Source organism: Cornus florida, unplaced genomic scaffold (assembly GCF_030987335.1).
Source record: "Cornus florida cultivar Cherokee Brave unplaced genomic scaffold, ASM3098733v1 CherokeeBrave_3.0.0_Hap2_Chr09, whole genome shotgun sequence".
In the NCBI taxonomy this organism is placed as follows: Eukaryota; Viridiplantae; Streptophyta; class Magnoliopsida; order Cornales; family Cornaceae; genus Cornus; species Cornus florida.
Window position 1 is genome coordinate 45,183,940 of NW_026775579.1, and position 18,761 is coordinate 45,202,700.

Genomic DNA, 18,761 nt, shown 5'->3' on the forward strand with positions numbered 1-18,761 from the left:
TAGTGTTCTCATCTAATGGAGGCTCCCACAAGCCTAGTTTTCCAAGGTCATTCATGGAGGCTTATGAGTGATTCCTAAAGGCAAGACCATCACCAAGAAGATGGAGATCAATGGAAAAGGTGTCTAGCAAAAGGGATCTACAATAAGTGAGAACATTCACTTTAGAGGAGAGATCTAAGGTTTACTCAAACCTTGATGTAAGTATTCAATCTTTTAATTGAATGATACATCATGTTTTATTTTTACATAAAACTTGTCTCTATGTGATAAATCAAGATCTACGAATTTAAATCCCTCGAAAAGTTTTTAAAATTTGCACGTTTCCCAACAGTTGCTCGTTTGGTGTTTCTCACATATCATCTAAGGGTCATCTTGTCGATGCTCTCACAAAGCCTTTGTCCTCCATTCTCTTCCGCCAGTTTAGGTCCAAGATCGGTATTGTGATACCCCTCGGATCCGAGATACGGGTTGATCAGGCCCAGGCCCGAGCCCGAGGGAATATCAAAGAATTAAAGTATTTATAATGAACACGGAATACAAAATGAATTAAGAAATGAAATTAAAGCTGAAAGGAACTAAAAACAGAATCCGCAAAATATTATAATTATTAAAATTCATCAAACCCAAACTCCAAAACTCCATCAGTTTACAACTCGGGAATCCATCCATTGGACCCCTTATTTAAATTCTCTAAGCGATACTGAAATAATAAAAACAAAATCCAAAGCTAACATAGAGAAAATTCCTACATAATGGGAGGAGTGAATAGCTGTATCTGCTCTGCACGTCCAAACTCTAACCCTGGAACTGACGAGCACCTGAAAAATAAAGAAGTGGGTCAGGCCCACATGCAAGTCCTGATCTACTACAATCCAAACAGTAATCCGATACGCAGATACATCCTAAGAAGACTCAACAATATCTAGAGTAGTCCATATATGTATATAGTACACACTATAGGACGCTCGCTAGTCCAGTAGGTCTGTCTCAGCCTGAATAGAAGGCAACATGCGAATACGCACCCGAAGGTGGGCATGAGTACCTAGACCTACCAGGGAACAACACCTATGTCCAGTTATCCATCTTAGGCAATATACGCGCCCTAACCATGGTCATGAGACTCAAACTCATACCACGGCACCATATAATATATATATAAAGTCCGTACTCCTCCTAATACAAAATACCATCCATCTATGTAGTGGTCTGATATATGTATAACAAATTCATCCTGAAACCATAGTAGGTCATTCAATTCTCAATTGATATGAGACAAGTAGGTGATGGACTTAACCTATATGATTAATCCATACCTTAATCCAAGTTAGGTAGAACTCAGTGTTTGAACAAGTCCATACCTAGTATGTCACCGTCCCATACCGGTACATACAATCCTCCAGTTAACGAAGTTGATAAAAACAAGAATAAGTATTTATCAACCATACTCCAGAATTAGCATAAATATAGTTTAACATGTATATAACCAACTTATGCATTCAATATAAGCTTTAGGATCCCAATTACAGTCCGTTAAATTGATAAAGTAGAGTTACACAGTCTACCTCTCCAAACAGTACCATAACTGATGCAATGTAAAACAGATTTTAACACCAGTTGATCCCAACTAAACATACATATAACAATACCACAGTATGCTTATAACACAGCTGCAAAACATGATTTATAAATCCAAGTCATGCAGAGAAATAAAGTTCCAAAAATAGTAAACAACAGAAATTAATTTTCAAATCATCCACCCACGGGTTCACTGTTTAATCTTAGATTAATCCCGTCCTCAATTCCTACTTGTAATCATGCTTCCAAACATTTTTACAAGTCTTAAACATTAAATTACAACATCCAGTAGCCTTTAAATAATTTTAGAAAAACCAATTTCAGCCAAAAGTCCCTAAAACTTCAATTCTGTGCATTTTAAGATTAAGCAGGCTCTAAAATTTGGAGCCTGCTCTATTTTTCTTTTAGAGCCGGCTCTAAACCACTTAGAGCTGGCTCTAAGACACTTGGAGCCGCCTCCAAATAAGTTTGGAGCCGGCTCTAAGGTATTTGAGAGCCTGCTCTCTTTTCCCCTAGCAGCCGTTGTCCGTTCCAGCTTTATCTTCTCCAATTCCGGTGATTACCAGAGCCTCTGTAGTATGTTTTAATTCTTATTCTAGGTTCAATCTCAGTCCTAGGTACATATTAAACCACTGATATTCAATGATAACATGCATGGAACGTAAGTTTTGAAACAACGATCACAGAACCTTAGTCTGAAACTTTAAGCAACCCACAACAGATTAATTTGGTGAAAATTCAATACTGTGTTAATTACGTATTCAAGGGTTCGTTTAATGTCTCAGACCAATCCTCAAACATAAATATATATTCACAATAAGAATTTAACACCAGATTTAAAAACAATCCGCAACAAGATTTTAGTTAGCACTTTAAATCAACACTAAACAGTTTAATTCAATGGAACTAAAAACTGATTTAAACCTGCATATTAGATGAATCATACATTCGTTTCATCTATTTTAATCTTTGATTAATCCCTGGAGTCTTCCTAAACATGCACAGAACACAGATTAAAGAGATAGAGAAGAACAAGACTTGCCTGCAGTTTCAGATTTGAAACTATAATTCACCGTCTCTATAAATTCCGGCAACGTCAACTTGTTGTTATTAACCTCTGCCACTCCTAGTTAGGACCAGAATTCCTCCTTGAATCCCTCTCTTAATCTCCTAAAGTTTCTCTCAGTAAACCACATAAGCTCCCTCTCTGTTTCTCTGCCCTCACAACTCTCTGTACGACTCTGTTATTGAAGGTGGTGAGTAGGGTTTATCAAAAACCCTAGACAGATATATACCCATATATTTATAGAGTTATACCAAACCCTAAATTAATTCAAGCCCTAACTAAATCCTAACCGGCCCATAAAACATAATTAAAACCTGTGTTGGCCAAATAGTCAGCTAAATAAACTAAACCGTAAATTATAAAACAGTTAATTTTACATAAGCACGTAATTAAGAAAACTTAAGAAACACAATTAAATAACCAATTAACCTAAAATAGTTTTATTTAAACAATTAATTCACGAAATGCAAATAATCAAGTAAATAATTTATTAACCAAATATTTAAAACAATTTAATTCAAGTAATGCAATTAATCCAGCAAACAATTTATTTAAACAAACAAAATACAATTTAAACAATAAATTTAGTAAAAACACACATACATAATTAAAATAAATGCCAGGACTATCCTTTTTAAAATTACGGGTATTACAGGTATCTCCAACAGGAGCACTGTCTTGTGGGGGCATATCAGATAATCTCCTCCACCAAAATCTGATTCTCCACCATTCACAGTCTCTCCACCATATCATGCCAAATCAGAACCAACTCCAACAGATTGTCCTCCTTTGGAGTAACAGATCATGCAGTTAAAATTCAGTTTTATAGTTGAGAGATATTAGGAACTCTTCCTATAACGTAGTCAACAGCTAAATGTATATATATACACCACCTCATGTAAACTAATTATCAATTAATTAAAAAGAAAACATTCAGTCCATTAAACTCTTTATAGTATACTTTATTTATATAGTGTTATTTTATTGGCCAGATTACAGTAGCTTCTTCATGTAGTTCCCACTTCTATTTTTATTTATTTATGTATTTTTTTCTTCTAGAACAAGACAAATGGTATTCTGATTAATCTTTGGAAAGCTATAATTACATTGAGTTTGGAGTTTTAATTTACAAAGTGGTCTTAAATGCGTTTTACTGACAACAATTTTATAACAGTTCTATTATTGATAGCACTTTTATAACAGATTTACTAGCACTTTTATAACAGCAAAAACACTTTTAATATTTTAACAGCAATCCCAAACGAGCTATTAATAGCACGTAATTTGTAGAGTCTGAAAGTTTTTTAAATAAATCCTCATCGCCTTCTTTGTTTTTTCCTAAGTTAATGGAGCGGACTATTCTGTTGTCTGATCTAGAGCATATTCTATTATACACTATGTTGCCTGTAATATTTAATATTTTAAAATTATTTTTAATTATTTGATTTTATGTTAGTTTTGGTCTGCCTCACTTTCTAATATTACTACAAACTACTCTTTCTTTTTTAACGAGAGCTGAGCCAGGTGACGTTATTAAATTATTAATTCTAAATTCTCTTTCGTACCTTACTCTATCTTTTCTATTCAACCCTACCATTAACATCTATATTCCCATTTCAATTATGGAAATGTATTACAGTATAATATATTTATCAAAAACACACACACACACATAATCTTAATCATAAAATGAGTCCATATTATCCCACTCATGATTTGTTTGAAGAAAACTGATTTTCTCTTGTAATCTTCAATGTCACTTGGGAGCATTTATGGTCAAATTTTATACTAATGCTTTGTTTGGTTGGAGGGAGAGAAAAATGGATGGAAGAGATAAAGAGAGGAATGGATGAGGAATCCTTAGGAAAGGGAATGTGTTTCCCTGATTTTTTGTTTGGTTGAATGGAATGGATGATAGAAATGATGGATGAGATGATCCTCTTTTTTTATTTGGTTGGAAAGAAAGGAAAATTTTTATATATATTTTACCAATATAATCTCACTATATAAAATAATAAAAGGTAGATTCATTTAAGTTTTTTTGAAAATGTTAAAATTGAAAATTGCATATTTGTAGGTAGTTATTCTTTTTCTCTCTTCTCCCTTCCCCTCAAAATTGGACAGATAGAAAAATATGAAGAAATGAGACATGCTTCCTCCCTCTCAACCCTTCCCTCCAACCAAACATGAAAAGCTTCATACATCTATCCCTCCTCAACCCTTCCCTCCAACCAAACATAGCATAAAATTAAAAAAGCTTATGCAAGAAACTTTCACCATAAATGCTCTCAAGTGACATTGAAGATTACTAGAGAAAATATGCTTTCTTCAAACAAATCATGAGTGGGATGATATGGACTAATTTTGGGAGACGATATTCGCACTCCACTTTTCTACAATTGCGTGCCAATTTAAAATGAAAATGATTATTCTAACCCTAACTTCACAAGTGAATAGTTATTTATTTTTAAATTACACAACCACCCTAGGTTCTAGATATGATCGGACTCTCTCCCATCTTTAATATTTTTAGTCTCTTTGACGGACCCCAACCCAAAATATAAATAAATTATCTGATTTCACAATAACAAAAAGAACCCCCCCCCCCCAAAAAAAAAAAAAGAAGAAAAAAAAAAGAAAAAAAGAGAGAGTTATCTTTGTTGAAAAATTATCTTTTGAGACTAAAAATATTAGTTATTTGTGCTTGAATAAATTATTTCTTTTGACCAAGTCCCCCCACACCTATCTCTCCTAAATAAATCATTTATTTTGATTGGATTAAAAAAAAAAAAGTACTAAAGAAGATAAATAAGGTAAAAAATATATATATAATTTATTGTATAAAGAATAGTTATGGTATTTTTAAATACAAGATAGTGCATTAATGAGTTTATGGACTTTTTGTCATTTTATTTAAAAGAAAAAGACAAGTGGAGTGTAAGTATAGAAAAGTGGAGTGTGAATGTCGCCTTCCTTATTAAATTAGTAATTTATAATGTCGTTGTCCAAATCACAAAATTATTTTTAATGAGTGTCGCCCTCTTTTTAATGAGTGTTGCCCTTACGTTCTGATCGTCTTCTATTTTGCCGTTTTTACGCTCCCGCACTCAAATTCGCTCTTATTCCCGCTATTGCTTTATGTAACTCAGGTCTTTCTCATATGAGTAAGTATAGTGTTAAGTTAAAAGGGAGAAGAAGAAAAATATGTGTAGTGTTTAAGTTTAATAAAGGCAAGGAGGAGGAAGAAACAAGGAAGAGTATAATTGACGAATATAAGAATCAAAATGTTGATTAATAGTATTTTAATTAAATACAATCACAAATGTATCCCAAAAAAAAAAAAATTTTTTTGAAAAATGAAACAAAAATTAGAAAAGGAAAAATATATGGTGTACTTGAAGAATGGGGAGATATGTAACTTCTTTTTTTTTTTTTTTTTTTTTTTCAAAAAAAAGAGAGATTAAGCATTTCCTTCTTTTTGTTCGGTTAAATGGAAGAGAATGAAAAAAACCCTCTTTTTGTTCGGTTGAAAACCGGTATGATAAAAGAAAAATAAATTTTTAAGTTTTTATCATTAAACTCAATCCTTACTTTATTTATGAAATTTATTAAATATTATTTATGAAGGATGACGAAGTAGTTTAAAACTTTTGTAATAGAACCGAACATATATATAGCAAAAATATATACGTACATATAATAGGTTGGAGCAAAGACATGGTGATATGTCTCTATGCCTCTCATGGTGATGAGTTCTCTTGTTACATTTTATATTTATTAAACATTATAAAACCAAAATTCATTCACAGAGTTGATCCATTTTTTTGAACATGCAATTTAGATGAGTTCTCTTGTTACATTTTAGATTTATTAAACATTATAAGACCGAAATTCATTCATAGAGTCGATTCATGTTTTTTGAACATGCAATTTTACTTGAAACAATGAAACCTTACCAAGAAGGGTAAGACAACAGAAGTTACAAACAATTAATGGCTGTTCCACTTTATTATGGAATCGACCCTCAATGCTTTCTCAACCAACCCAACCAAAATTAATATCCAAGATACAAGAAAGAAAGAAAAAAAGAAAGAAAAAAGCTAAAAACAATTTAAATCTAAACCGATTGTTTGATTAAGAAATCAGATCCTTTGCACCTTATCAGCCTTCACCACCGGATTAGCCTGTGCAATGGCGTCTCGTCCCGCACCCTTATAATCGAAGGGGCATTCGTGCTTTTCTGGGTACCTGTGGTTCCCACAGAACGTGCTCCCGCACTTGCACGCGAACCCCAACACCCCTACCTTCTTCCTGCAACTCCAGCACCTGTTCGACGGCACCTTCGGGGCCTCCGTCTGATGATCAACGCCAACAGTCGGCACAACCAACGGTGCTGATGATGATGATTTGGTCGACGAAGATGGCCCCACACGGACCTCTCCTGAAAACACCGTCTGATTCTGATTATTCACCAGTTTGTCCATGGCGGCTATAGCCGAAGCCGCCTGCTCTTCCTTGACGCGAAGGTCTCTGAAACACTTGGAGCAGAGGTTCATAGTCGCTGGGTTGCCGAAGAAGCCACAGCCGTTGGCGCATGGAGCCGGCTCAGATGGTTGAAAACTAGTGCCGTCGTCCATCTTGTTCCAGCTATCTTCAGAACCCATATATTATCCTTCTTTTCCTTCAAATTCAGAAAACTAGGGTTAGGGTTTTACCAAGTCAGAGAGAAGATTACTCTCAAGTCTTACGCGTTCTTGAATTGAATCCAAAAACTGTGACGCCTTGCGTTTATTTATAATGATTGATGGGTTAGTTGGGTCAAAGTCCTTCTTGGAGTTCTAGTTTCCTAATATACCCCTCCTCCAAGTATTTCTAGGTTGTTTTTCTAGTTCTTTCCAGAAAGGCGACGCGGTAAACCAAAATCCAACTTGCCAAACAAGACACACTTTCCGAACTCCCATCCAATTCTGGAACGAGTTTGTCATGTTAATATACGATACGATAATCCAATTATCAGGATAAAATTTATCAAAGTGGATTTAAGTGTTGAAAAGTTGTAGACATGAAAGCATAAGAATTCGGCCGGAGGGGAAAGGTCCGGTTGAGTTTTTAATAATCATAATATATATATATTTTTAAAACAATGAACTTCGATTCATAACATTGCTCAAGTTTTTAATAGTATGGATACTTTCAAAGTTAGATTAAAGAACAAATCCTTCCAATTTTTTGGATGACATAATCCATAATTTTGTAAATTAAATATCATGCAAATCGTTTCGATTCTAACTGAAATTTACTCTTACTCTATTTATTTATTTTTAGTTTAAAAGTCAGATGTATATGACTTTTTTATGTAAGTCGGAGATTATATCATCACGTCATTCTTCACTAACTTCACTAACGTAAATTTAGTCAAATATATCTGACTGTTGAACTCACCATCATTACTCATATTTTTATTAAATCTCCTCTAGTATTTTGTCACTCTATTTAGTCGGTCTATTAGGTTTGATCTGGGAGTACGAATATCATCAATACGGTGGTTGATCAATGTTTCTAGTTTCAGGTTATGCTGCCGCTGTTCTATTGATCTGGTTGTTGATCAATGTTTACAATATATATTAGTTCTATGTAAATAAAATCTGCATGTGTGAGAGATTTCTAGCCAACAACTACTAACTTTTTAATCCTCTTATTCGGACTCTTTCATCCTTTTTATTCTTCTCACTTTCATTTCTCCTAATTATATGACCTCTCCTTTTAGACTTCTTCTAAATTTATACTCAATATAAAACTCGACACATTTTACAGCTTTAATCACCAAATACTATTGTCCTGATTGGTAGATTATTTTTAATCACTATTCTGTTACTATATGGAATATTAATATTATTATTATAATATACTATATGGAATAATAAAATTTTGTTAAAATAAGAAAAAGAATAATAATAATAAATTAATAATAATAATAATAATAGAAAAGAGAAAGAATAGGAGGGCTGTGACAAGGTGGTGGCAAGGATGTGATTTTTCCTTTTCTTTTTTCCTGAATGCTCAATGCAAGAATGTTTGGAGGGGGAAGGTCCATTGAGTTCTTAATAATTATAATATATATTTTTTTCATAAATATGACAAAATGGATTTTTTTTTTTTTTTTTTTCTTTTGATATTTCAAAAAAACTCCATTCCACTCTTTTCTGATGTGATGATTTTTTTTAAAATGAATTTCATTTATTGATTCATAACACCGGTCATGTCTTCAATGGTAACAATACTTTAAAAGCTAGATGAAAGAACGAATCCCTTTGATTTCTTGAATGACATAACCGACATTTCTGTAAATTAAATATCATGCAAATCTTTTGAATACTAATTGAATCTTACTCTTACTCTATATGAAATAATAATAATAATAATAAAGAAAATATATATATAGGAGGATTGTGAGAAGGTGATGGCAAGGATGTGATTTTTCTTTTTCTTTTTTCATGAATGCAAGAATGTGAATTTGATTGTAGGTGAAATTACTACCACCATAGAAGTAGATTACTCCGTCATAGGCCCCGTGTGACTATAATTGTTGCCTAGAAAAAATTTAATTAGAAAATAGACATTGTATAGTGCCATATTTAAAACTTGCCCTAAACAAATTCAAATATATTGAGTTTCATCAACTTAAATTATATGAACTCCAACACGATTTACTGGAGCAAATGGGGCCAAATTTCTCCTTTGGCAACACCGTGGGGGCGAACAAAATTTCTTTTTTTTTTTTTTTCAGCAATATTTCAACGAAAAGTCAAAATTTTCTTTCAGCAACACTTTGACAGTGAGCAGAAATTTTTTTTTAGCCGAATCTCAGAGGCGAGTAGTTTTTTTTTTTTTTATTTATTTATTTTTTTTTATTTTTTATCAGCAATACCTTGGGGGAAAGCAATTTTTTTTTTTCTTCTTTCAACAATACGTTGACAAAAATCCAAATTTCTCTCTCAGCAATATCTCGATGGCGAGCAGAATTATTATTATTATTTTTCAGCGACACCTCGAAGGCGAGCATAATTTATTTATATCTTCCAGCCACACCTCGACGACGAACCGGACTATTCAGCGACACTTTTAAAGCAAGTCAATTTATTTATTTATTTTAGCGACACCTTGACGGCGAACCAAAAATCTTTTCCTTTGCAACAACATTCTGGTGATGGATCAAATTTTCCTTTGCAGCTACAACTCTGGTGATGAACCAAAATTATTCAGTGACTCCTTGGCGGCAAGTCAAAATTTTTTATTTTTTTCAGTGACACCTTGATGGCAAACCGAAAAACTTTTCCTTTGCAATGATACTCTGGTAATGGGCCAAATTTCCTTTACTGCTATAATTCGGTGGTGGACCAAAATTTCTTTTTCAACTACACTTTGGTGACGTGCCAAGTCTAAAGGGTGCGACGCGCACTTTTAAACATCGCATGATAAGTGACAACAATATCTTGGGAGCAAGCCAAGTTGATAAATTGCGATGGTAACTTTTGATATCTTGTGACGAGCGACAGCAATATCTTGACAACAAGCCAAGTTGATTAAAATGGCAAACACCTTTGATATCATGCGATGAGCATACTTTACCATATTTGTAGCTCTCCCGTGTGTATTTTTTTTTTTTTTTTTTTTTTTTTTTTTTTTTTTTTTTTTTTTTGTAAACAGTTTATACTCATGTCAAGGAGTCTTTGTTCAATATTTTTTTTTTTTTTTTTTTTTAGTTGTATAAAATTTCGCGTCACCAGTTTTCTACTTCTTTTTTGTTTTTATTTACCCCTAATGTCTCTCTCTTTAGTGGCAAGGGAATCAAGAAGGTCGCAAAGGGATTGAATTTTTTTTTGGAGGCAGTTTATATTCATGTCAAGGAATTTTAATTTTTTTTTTTTTTTTTTTTTCCTTTAGACTGTTTATACTCATATCAAGGAGTTTTTTATTTTATTTTTTCTTTCTTGCAAGCAGTTTATACTCGTGTCAAAGAGTGTCATAATTTTATTTTATTTATTTATTTTTTTTGCAAACAGTTTATACTCGTGTCAAGGAGTTTTTTTCTTTTTTTCTTTATTTTGTTTTGTTTCAGGCAAACAGTTTATACTCGTGTCAATAAGTGTCATCGATAATTTATACTCGTATCGGGGAGCACTTGATTTTTAATTATTATTCAACTTTGCAAGAATCATGCCCCCTGTGACTTAGCACTTTCGTTTGAAGTTATTGTAGTAGCATGGTGCGTTTCTTGATGCAAGTCTCTGGAGATAATGCTTGTAATGAAAGATGAAGCTACTTCGTTGTCCGAGCTAGGAAATATTTTATCTTCTTCTTCAGACTCACTTCCCTTGTCTTCAAGAAGGCTGTCGGGTATATCCAGAACATCTTCTCTTGTACCGTGACTTGTACGTTATGCTAAGCTCCATATCATGTGCTCGTGTGATGAGCTCTTTAAAAGTGTGGGGTTTAATCCCTTGTAGGATGTATAGAAGCTCCTAACGCATGCCCTACATACACATTTCAACTGTAAAAAATTTATACCAATGATCTTTGCAGTCAAGACTTAGAGCTCGCCAACGATTTATGTAGTCTACCACAAGTTTGTTCTTCATTTGTTTGGTATTAGTAAGCTCTAAAATGCTGACTATTTTGCGAGTACTATAGAAACGGTTGAGAAATTCTAGCTCTATCTGCTTCCAACTGTCAATACTCCCAGCTTTGAGGTCTGTGTACCAATCAAATGCATTTCCTTTGAGGGAACAGACGAATTGTTTGACAAGGAGATCTCCGTTTGTACCAGTATTGCCGTAAGTTTCCACGTAGTGTGCGACATATTGCTTGGGATTGCCTTTTATGTCAAATTGTTGAAGCTTTGGTGGTTGATACTCGGTTGGCATTTTTAAGTTGTCAATTCTTTCTGTATAAGGCTTTGAGTACATGCAAGCACTTTAAAGGACGCCACTATATTGTTCTCTTATGCAATTCATTATCATGTCTTTAAGTTATTGGACAGAAAGTGAGGCGACAGAGGCAGCTTTAATTACTGGGTTGGTGGACATGTCATTTTGATTGTCAATTGGAGTGATCTCTAGCATGGAATCAAAAGGAATTTGGCCTTTGCTTGACTCAGCATTATCGTCACGTAATTTTAACTTTTTTGTCAGCGAGGTAGTTTTCAGATCTTGCTCCTTGAGAGTCTGTTGTAATCTTTTAGTTACACTGGCCATACTCATCAATTGTTCTTCGTACGAGATAATACTCATCATCATTACTGGCATAGTGATGGAGCCAGAAAAAATCTTTGGCCTTGGGTGGACTAACCATGAACTTGGATTTGACAACAATTTCTCTGAGATAAGTTGAACGTACCTCTAAGTTTGCAAAAACCTTTCCCTTGCCCCCCAAAGAGGCAAAAGTGTTATGTGTTTGATTTATTGCTTTGATGGATTTGACGGAGTTGACTCTCACCACATTGGGTTGCCTTTTGACGGGAACGGATGCTTTAGCTATACTCCGCATCATTGGACTTGCAGAGATGTTGATACCACTTGACGAAGTTGCAACTTTCTTACCACATTTTGTGGTGATATTGATATTGTTTTCTATGATTGCGGTGTCCATAGTGGTGCTCTTGCTCTTTGTCTGAATTTTGTCGGAAACCATAAATTCTCACGGTGAAAATTTTATGTAAGAGAAAGAGATGAGAGGCAAAGGATGTTCCACCAGACGTGCCAGAAATTTGTACACACATATTTTGTATTTGCAAATAAAAGAATGAAATAGGGAGCAAATAATAATTTATTGATTTCTGAAAATTGAGTATAATCCTCCGAGGTATGCTTTGCAAAAGAAAGAAAATATCCTCTGATTCGATCTCTTTTATTGGTTGGATCCAAGGGCTGGTGGAGTTTGATTTTGAATTGATTTGTTAAAAATCTTCTTCAATTTGTACTTGAGGAAGACTGACGATGATTTCTGATCGAGGGCTGATGAAGCTTGATCTCGAACAGTGTTGTTTAGTGATTCTTCAAACTTGTTGAATCGCAGAGAAAAGAACGGCATGATTTTGATATACTTGTTGTTCTTTGTTGAATTTAAGGAAGAATGACATGACTTTGATGTACTTGTTGTTCTTCGTCTTTAGAGAATTTGTTAAATTTGTGGAAGAACAGCAGGGCTTTGGTTGTGCTTGTTGTTGTTCTTCTTCAAAGATTGGGTGTTGGGGATGAATGTCAGCAGAGTTTCTGTAATGACCCGGTCATTTTCCTTCTATTCTTTTTTTTGGTAATTTCCTTTTCGTCCTTTTCCCTAATTTGTCTTTTTTCCGTTTATTGTTTTTCATTGCATAACCTCACTTTTCATGCTCGGATTTGATTCCGGCTTTGTATGCATCCGTGATATTTAATTTCCAAGATATTTGTATTTTTACTTTCGTAGAAAAGCATGCTGATTGCTTACTTTTTCGTAAAGGGTATGGATGCATACTTTCTTGGAAAAATTCTTGATTTTTGGGGTTTTAGTGTAATTATGTAAAATAATTATTTTTCGTCTTGGGAACCATTTTATAGATTAATTTGGAAAATATTTTGGAAAAATGACCTTTTTGTAATTTTTGAAAAGTGTGACAAGTGTTACACTCTTATGGAGCCACTTGTTGGCATTGGGGTGGAGTCACTTGAAAGCATTATCTTTTTGACATATGGAGGGTGAAGATTCACGCACTTGTTGGCCTAGGATAGGTGCACTTGTTGGCTTTGATGGGTGACAAGTATAGGCTTAGGATTAAGCCTAGGAAGGAGTCATGGATTGGTGACAAGTGTAGACACCAAATTGAGTCTTGCATTGTGTGTGTGAGAGAGATAGTATAAGAACACCTAATGAGTAGAGGAATACTAGATCCTCCACCCACCACATTTCATTTTATCTCTTTCATTTCCCTTGTTCTCAAAATCAGAACTTAGCCTCCATTAAAGAAAAGTTTGGTTTAGAGCTTATTATTTCATTTTGGCCTCCTTCCACTCACCTTAGACCTTTAACCTTGAGAAGTAAAAGTTTCCTCTCACTCTTCTCTATAAAACCCTAGTTTTGTTTTCTGTTTTAAGCTTGGTTGCTTTGGATTATAGAGATTCAATTCTCTATTGAGGTAAGGGTGGTAGTATGTTTATGCTTTAAGTGTTTTATGATCCTTTAGGGTTTAATATATATTGTGCACATGCTTTTCATATTGTAGTCTTACATATTATAGGAAATCATTACATGTGACTTAGGATTTATTGATTTAAACATATATGATATGTATTTATATTGTGTAGAATTATTGATGTCATATACAATTCTTATTGACTTGAATTGTTATATTTATTGTGATGATAATTCTATATTATTGTTGAGGCATGATTTAATTGATAAGTTGGTTGTATTGTATTGTACATTATATCATGATGAGAACTTGTCATTTATTATGCCATTCTAGACTTGGAAACCTAAGACATGGTTTGTGTGGTTTCAAATTACTTGTGCATGGAAGGTGGGTTACATGCCTTGATTTTGTATATAATTTTTGAACTTAATCATGATTGTGGATTCTTTTGGGACATTGTTACGATTTTTATGGCTAGAGTTTGGCTCTAGTGCGGGAGGTTTGAGTTCTCCTTGAACATAGACGTTAAGTGGAATGATCCATTGTATTTGTGTATATTAATCTTGCAATGATATTGAAACTTTAGGATATACGCATATGCTTCTTCCTACGAGTAACTTGATTACTCACCCTAGTTGTTTGGGTTATTTTACAGGTAAGGAGACTATATTCTCAGATACTTATCATCCTAGGAGGCTTATGAGCACTTTGGAATATTTTCGTGTTTTGACATGCACTTGTTTATCATGTTTTACTTTTGGATGTTATATTTTTGCATACCATTGATGTATGGTATTTTAGAAGCTAAGATGGCTTCCTTGATATGTAATGTGTATCTAAGTACACTTTTTAATGCATATTTTGTATGTATAACATGAGACCAAGAGCCATTAATTTTTAAAAGTTCACAAGTATGTTTTAAACTTGTTTTGGATCATTTGGAATGCATGTATAGCCTTAAGGTTAGCCTTATACTTGTTTCTGTTTCATCGTTCGACTGATTGTTACTTTCTGTTTCGTCGTTCGGCTTATTGTTGCTTTCTGTTTCGTCGTTCGGCTGATTGTTGCTCTCAGTGTTGAAGAGTGCCGAAAAAGCGCTCAGCAGTGGTGAGTACCGAACGGGCGCTCGGTGCTTTGGCTTTGGACAAGCGCTCATCCATGCCTCAGAACCTTTCCTTTCTTTCGCTTTGATCACCTTTCACTTCCGCATTTTGGATCCGTTATCGGGTCATCTTTTGGTTATCACTGACGCATCAGGTTTATAAAACTTGGGCCATCACAGTTTCTGTACTTCTGTACTTCTGAGTTTCTGAATTTCTGCACCCCTGAATTTTTGGCCTTCTGGACTTCTGAGTCTTTCAATTTCTGGACACCTTCCTCCGTGCCTCTATTTATAGACTTCTTGAATGAATATGATGATGGCATGTGTCCTTTCTTGATAAGGACACAATTATAATTGGGCCGAGCCAATTATATTGTGATAATTATTCCTAAATATATTTAATTAAAAATAATTATCTTTTTATTTAACTAATGGGTTGCGCTAATAAAATAATTTAAATTGATCAAGTTTGTGTTTATTAAATAATTTAATTAATAATTAAACATGAGACCCATATTTGATGAGTTAATTTATTTAGACAAAAACTCATAAAATCTTAACGTCTAAAGGCCGGTTCAAAGTCCAAAATATATTTCAAGACTCATTCACCCTCCCTCTTTCTCTCATACTCGTAGTCATACTCACTCAACTATATCTATAAATAAGAGCTAGTCCACCCCCTTAATGCTCATGTATGTTTGTGTTACATAACTTTAAAGTTACTAGAGTTAAATGGAGATACTCATACCCTTCCATGTTACCCTACGTTCAGCGAATGACCTAGACAACCCCCCGTCAAAATTTCTAAATGAGGGCTTATGCAAAGGTTTCTCTTAGCGACCACCTAACAAGCGAGAAGAAAACCCCGGCGGACCAACCCGGAATGGAACCATCAAGTGCAATACATTGTATATTCAGGACTTGAAGGGTGGATCTCTTCTAAGGAAAGTGAAGTGGCAGTAGTTGGTACTTCATCTTTTTTATTAAGAAAATCTGGGGCGGAGCCAAGATTGCAAAGTATGGGGCTAATGCAATTTCCTCCATAAATTTTAGCCTTCTAAAACAAAAAACGAAAATAATTTTCTGCCCATAAATTTTGAGCTACAAACCCAAAAATCTCCACCTTGGCTCAAAATTCAATCTTCACGTGCTTCTCTATAGCTCCACCTCGAACAAGGATCTCTTCATAACTCCATCTTAATTAAAAATTTCTCCACTTTGAGCAAAAACACTATAATGAACTTGAGAAACACTCGAACAATCTCCATCTTTTCTCAAATTCATCATTCTTCATTTATTCTTCTATATTCTCTATCCACCCCATTGGTGTTCAATCTTCAACTCATCTTCGTCAATTGTTTTTCTGGTTCAAAGTAACAAACATCTCCTCTTCACTTTTCATATTCCCCTTTGCTCTTTATTGAGCTTAGAGCAAACCACTTCATTCTTCACACCCCTTGCCCTATCTTGAGAACTACCACCCACTCTTGGCTTGTTCCCAAAACTTGTTCCTCATGGGCTTCACCTCTATCACATTTGCCCAATCTTGAAAAAGAGCATCCTCCAGCTTGTCCCAAGATTTGTTCCTCATGGGCTTCACACCATCACCTTCTTTATACCTTCGTGCCATCATCAACTCTGATTGAATCTCCATAGCATCTCACGATCATTTTTTGCTCTGACAAATTTCGCAGCAATCTTCTTCTACTAATCTTCAGGACCAATCACAAGCTTTAGCGCACCATCGGCTTTAATACCAGTTGTTGGGGATAATTAACTCCCTCCAATCCATTCAACAGCCGGCTATTGTTGAGAGTTAAATCCCTCTTTCATCACACACAGCGGAAACATCATCACATAACATCAACAAGTATATATGGAGATAACAATCATACACATCAATGCACAACACAATATTTTACTTAGTTCACCCAACTCTAAGGTTACATTAATAGGAGAGAGAGATTTCACTATTATAAATCAAGGAAGATAACATATAATCACATGTCAAAACCCCACTTACTTATTCATCATCTCTTATGAGACTACATGTATACACTCGGGAATTATATATACTCTCCCATCTCCTCACAACATTCACCCTTAAACCCCTTACATCTTTTTTCTCTTCTCTCTCTCTCTAAACCCCTCACACCCATCTCTATTTATAGAGTCTTCAAACCCAATTCCTTATTAGATAAATATTCCTCAACTCGCCTATAAGAAGTTACCATAATGATCACAACTCTAAAATTGAAACATAATGGGATACAATTTTCTCCACAAATTTTAGCCTTCCAAAACAAAAAAGGAAACTAATTTTCTGCACACAAATTTTGAGCCACAAACCCAACAATCTCCACCTTGGCTCAAAATTGAATCTTTACATGCTTTTCCATAGCTCTACCTCGAACAAGGATCTTTTCATAGCTCTATCTCAATTAAAGATTTCTCCACTTTGAACAAAAGAACTATGATGAACTTGAAAAACACTATAACATATCATAGTATTAGTTCCAGCTCAAACTCTGTCCTTGATCACCCCCTAGCCATATCCCTCTGCTTTAGAAGCTTTCTCCAAAAACCAGAACTGAGAGAGGTTAATTTAAAAGTCCAGAAACTTTTAGCCCTGATAAGATACCTATAAGTCCAATCCACCCAAAAGATGTTCTTCCTAGAACATAACTTCTATATATATTTGAAACTTGAAACTCTATTAGCCAAATCAATACAGTCAAAACCAAGTCCACCATTTGATTTAGGTTTACAAATGGCAGACCATGCAACCTTAGCACCACTCTTCTTCAACTCAACCCCTGACCAGTAGAAGCTTCTTAAGATTTGATTTAACTTGCTCAATGACTTTCATAGGTAGATTAACAACAAGCCAAGTTGACAAATTGCGATGATCACTTTTGATATCCTGTAACGAGTGACAACAATATCTTGACAACAAGCCAAGTTGATTAAAACAACGAACACCGTTGATATCATGCGATGAGCACACTTTGCCATATTTGGACCTCTCCTTTTTTCTTTTCTTTTTTCCTTGCAAGTAGTTTATACTCGTGTCAAGGAATGTCATAATTTTTATTTTTTTTGTAAACAGTTTATACTCATGTTAAGGAGTTTTTTTGTTTGCTTGTTTTGTTTTGTTTCTGACAAACAATTTATACGTACTCGTGTCAAAGAATGTAATCGACAGTTTATGCTCGTATTGGGGAACACTTGATTTTTAATTATTCTTCAACTTTGTAAGAATCAACTTCCTTGTTCAAGTTGTGACGGACAGATAGAGTTTCCTCAAATTTCTTGTGCTTGAGAGTTAATGTTCTTGTCGAGTTCACTCTTCTACCAATGGTTCTTTGACTCAATACCCCATGTGACTTAGCACTTTCGTTTGAAGTCATTGTAGTAATATGGTGCATTTCTTGATACAAGTCTTTGGAGATGATGCTTTTAATGAAAGATAAAGCTACTTCATCGTCCGAGTTAGGAAGTATTTTGTCTTCTATTTCGGACTCACTTCCCTCGTTTTCAAGAAGGTTGTCGGGTATATCTGGAACATCTTCTCTAGTACCATGACTTGTTATGCTAAGCTCTATATCATGGGCTCGTGTGACGAGCTTTTCAAAAGTGTGAGGCTTAATCCTTATAGGATGTATAAAAGCTCCCAACGCATGCCTTGCATACACATTTCAACTGCAGAAATTTTAGACCAACAATCCTTGTAATCAAAACTTAGAGCTCGCCAACGATTTATGTAGTCTACCACAAATTCGTTCTTCATTTGTTTGGTGTTAATAAGCTCTAACATGCTCACTATTCTGCGAGTACTATAGAAGCGGTTG

The 18,761-nt window shown here is 34.5% G+C and overlaps 1 protein-coding gene across 1 annotated transcript; it reads right to left on the reverse strand.

Moving 5' to 3' along the window:
• Positions 1-6,620: 6,620 nt before the first annotated feature.
• LOC132273268 (zinc finger A20 and AN1 domain-containing stress-associated protein 1-like) lies at positions 6,621-7,383 on the reverse strand. Its single transcript, XM_059774261.1, has one exon. The coding sequence runs from the start codon at positions 7,303-7,305 to the stop codon at positions 6,784-6,786; it is 522 nt and encodes a 173-aa protein (XP_059630244.1). The 5' UTR covers positions 7,306-7,383; the 3' UTR covers positions 6,621-6,783.
• Positions 7,384-18,761: the final 11,378 nt, after the last annotated feature.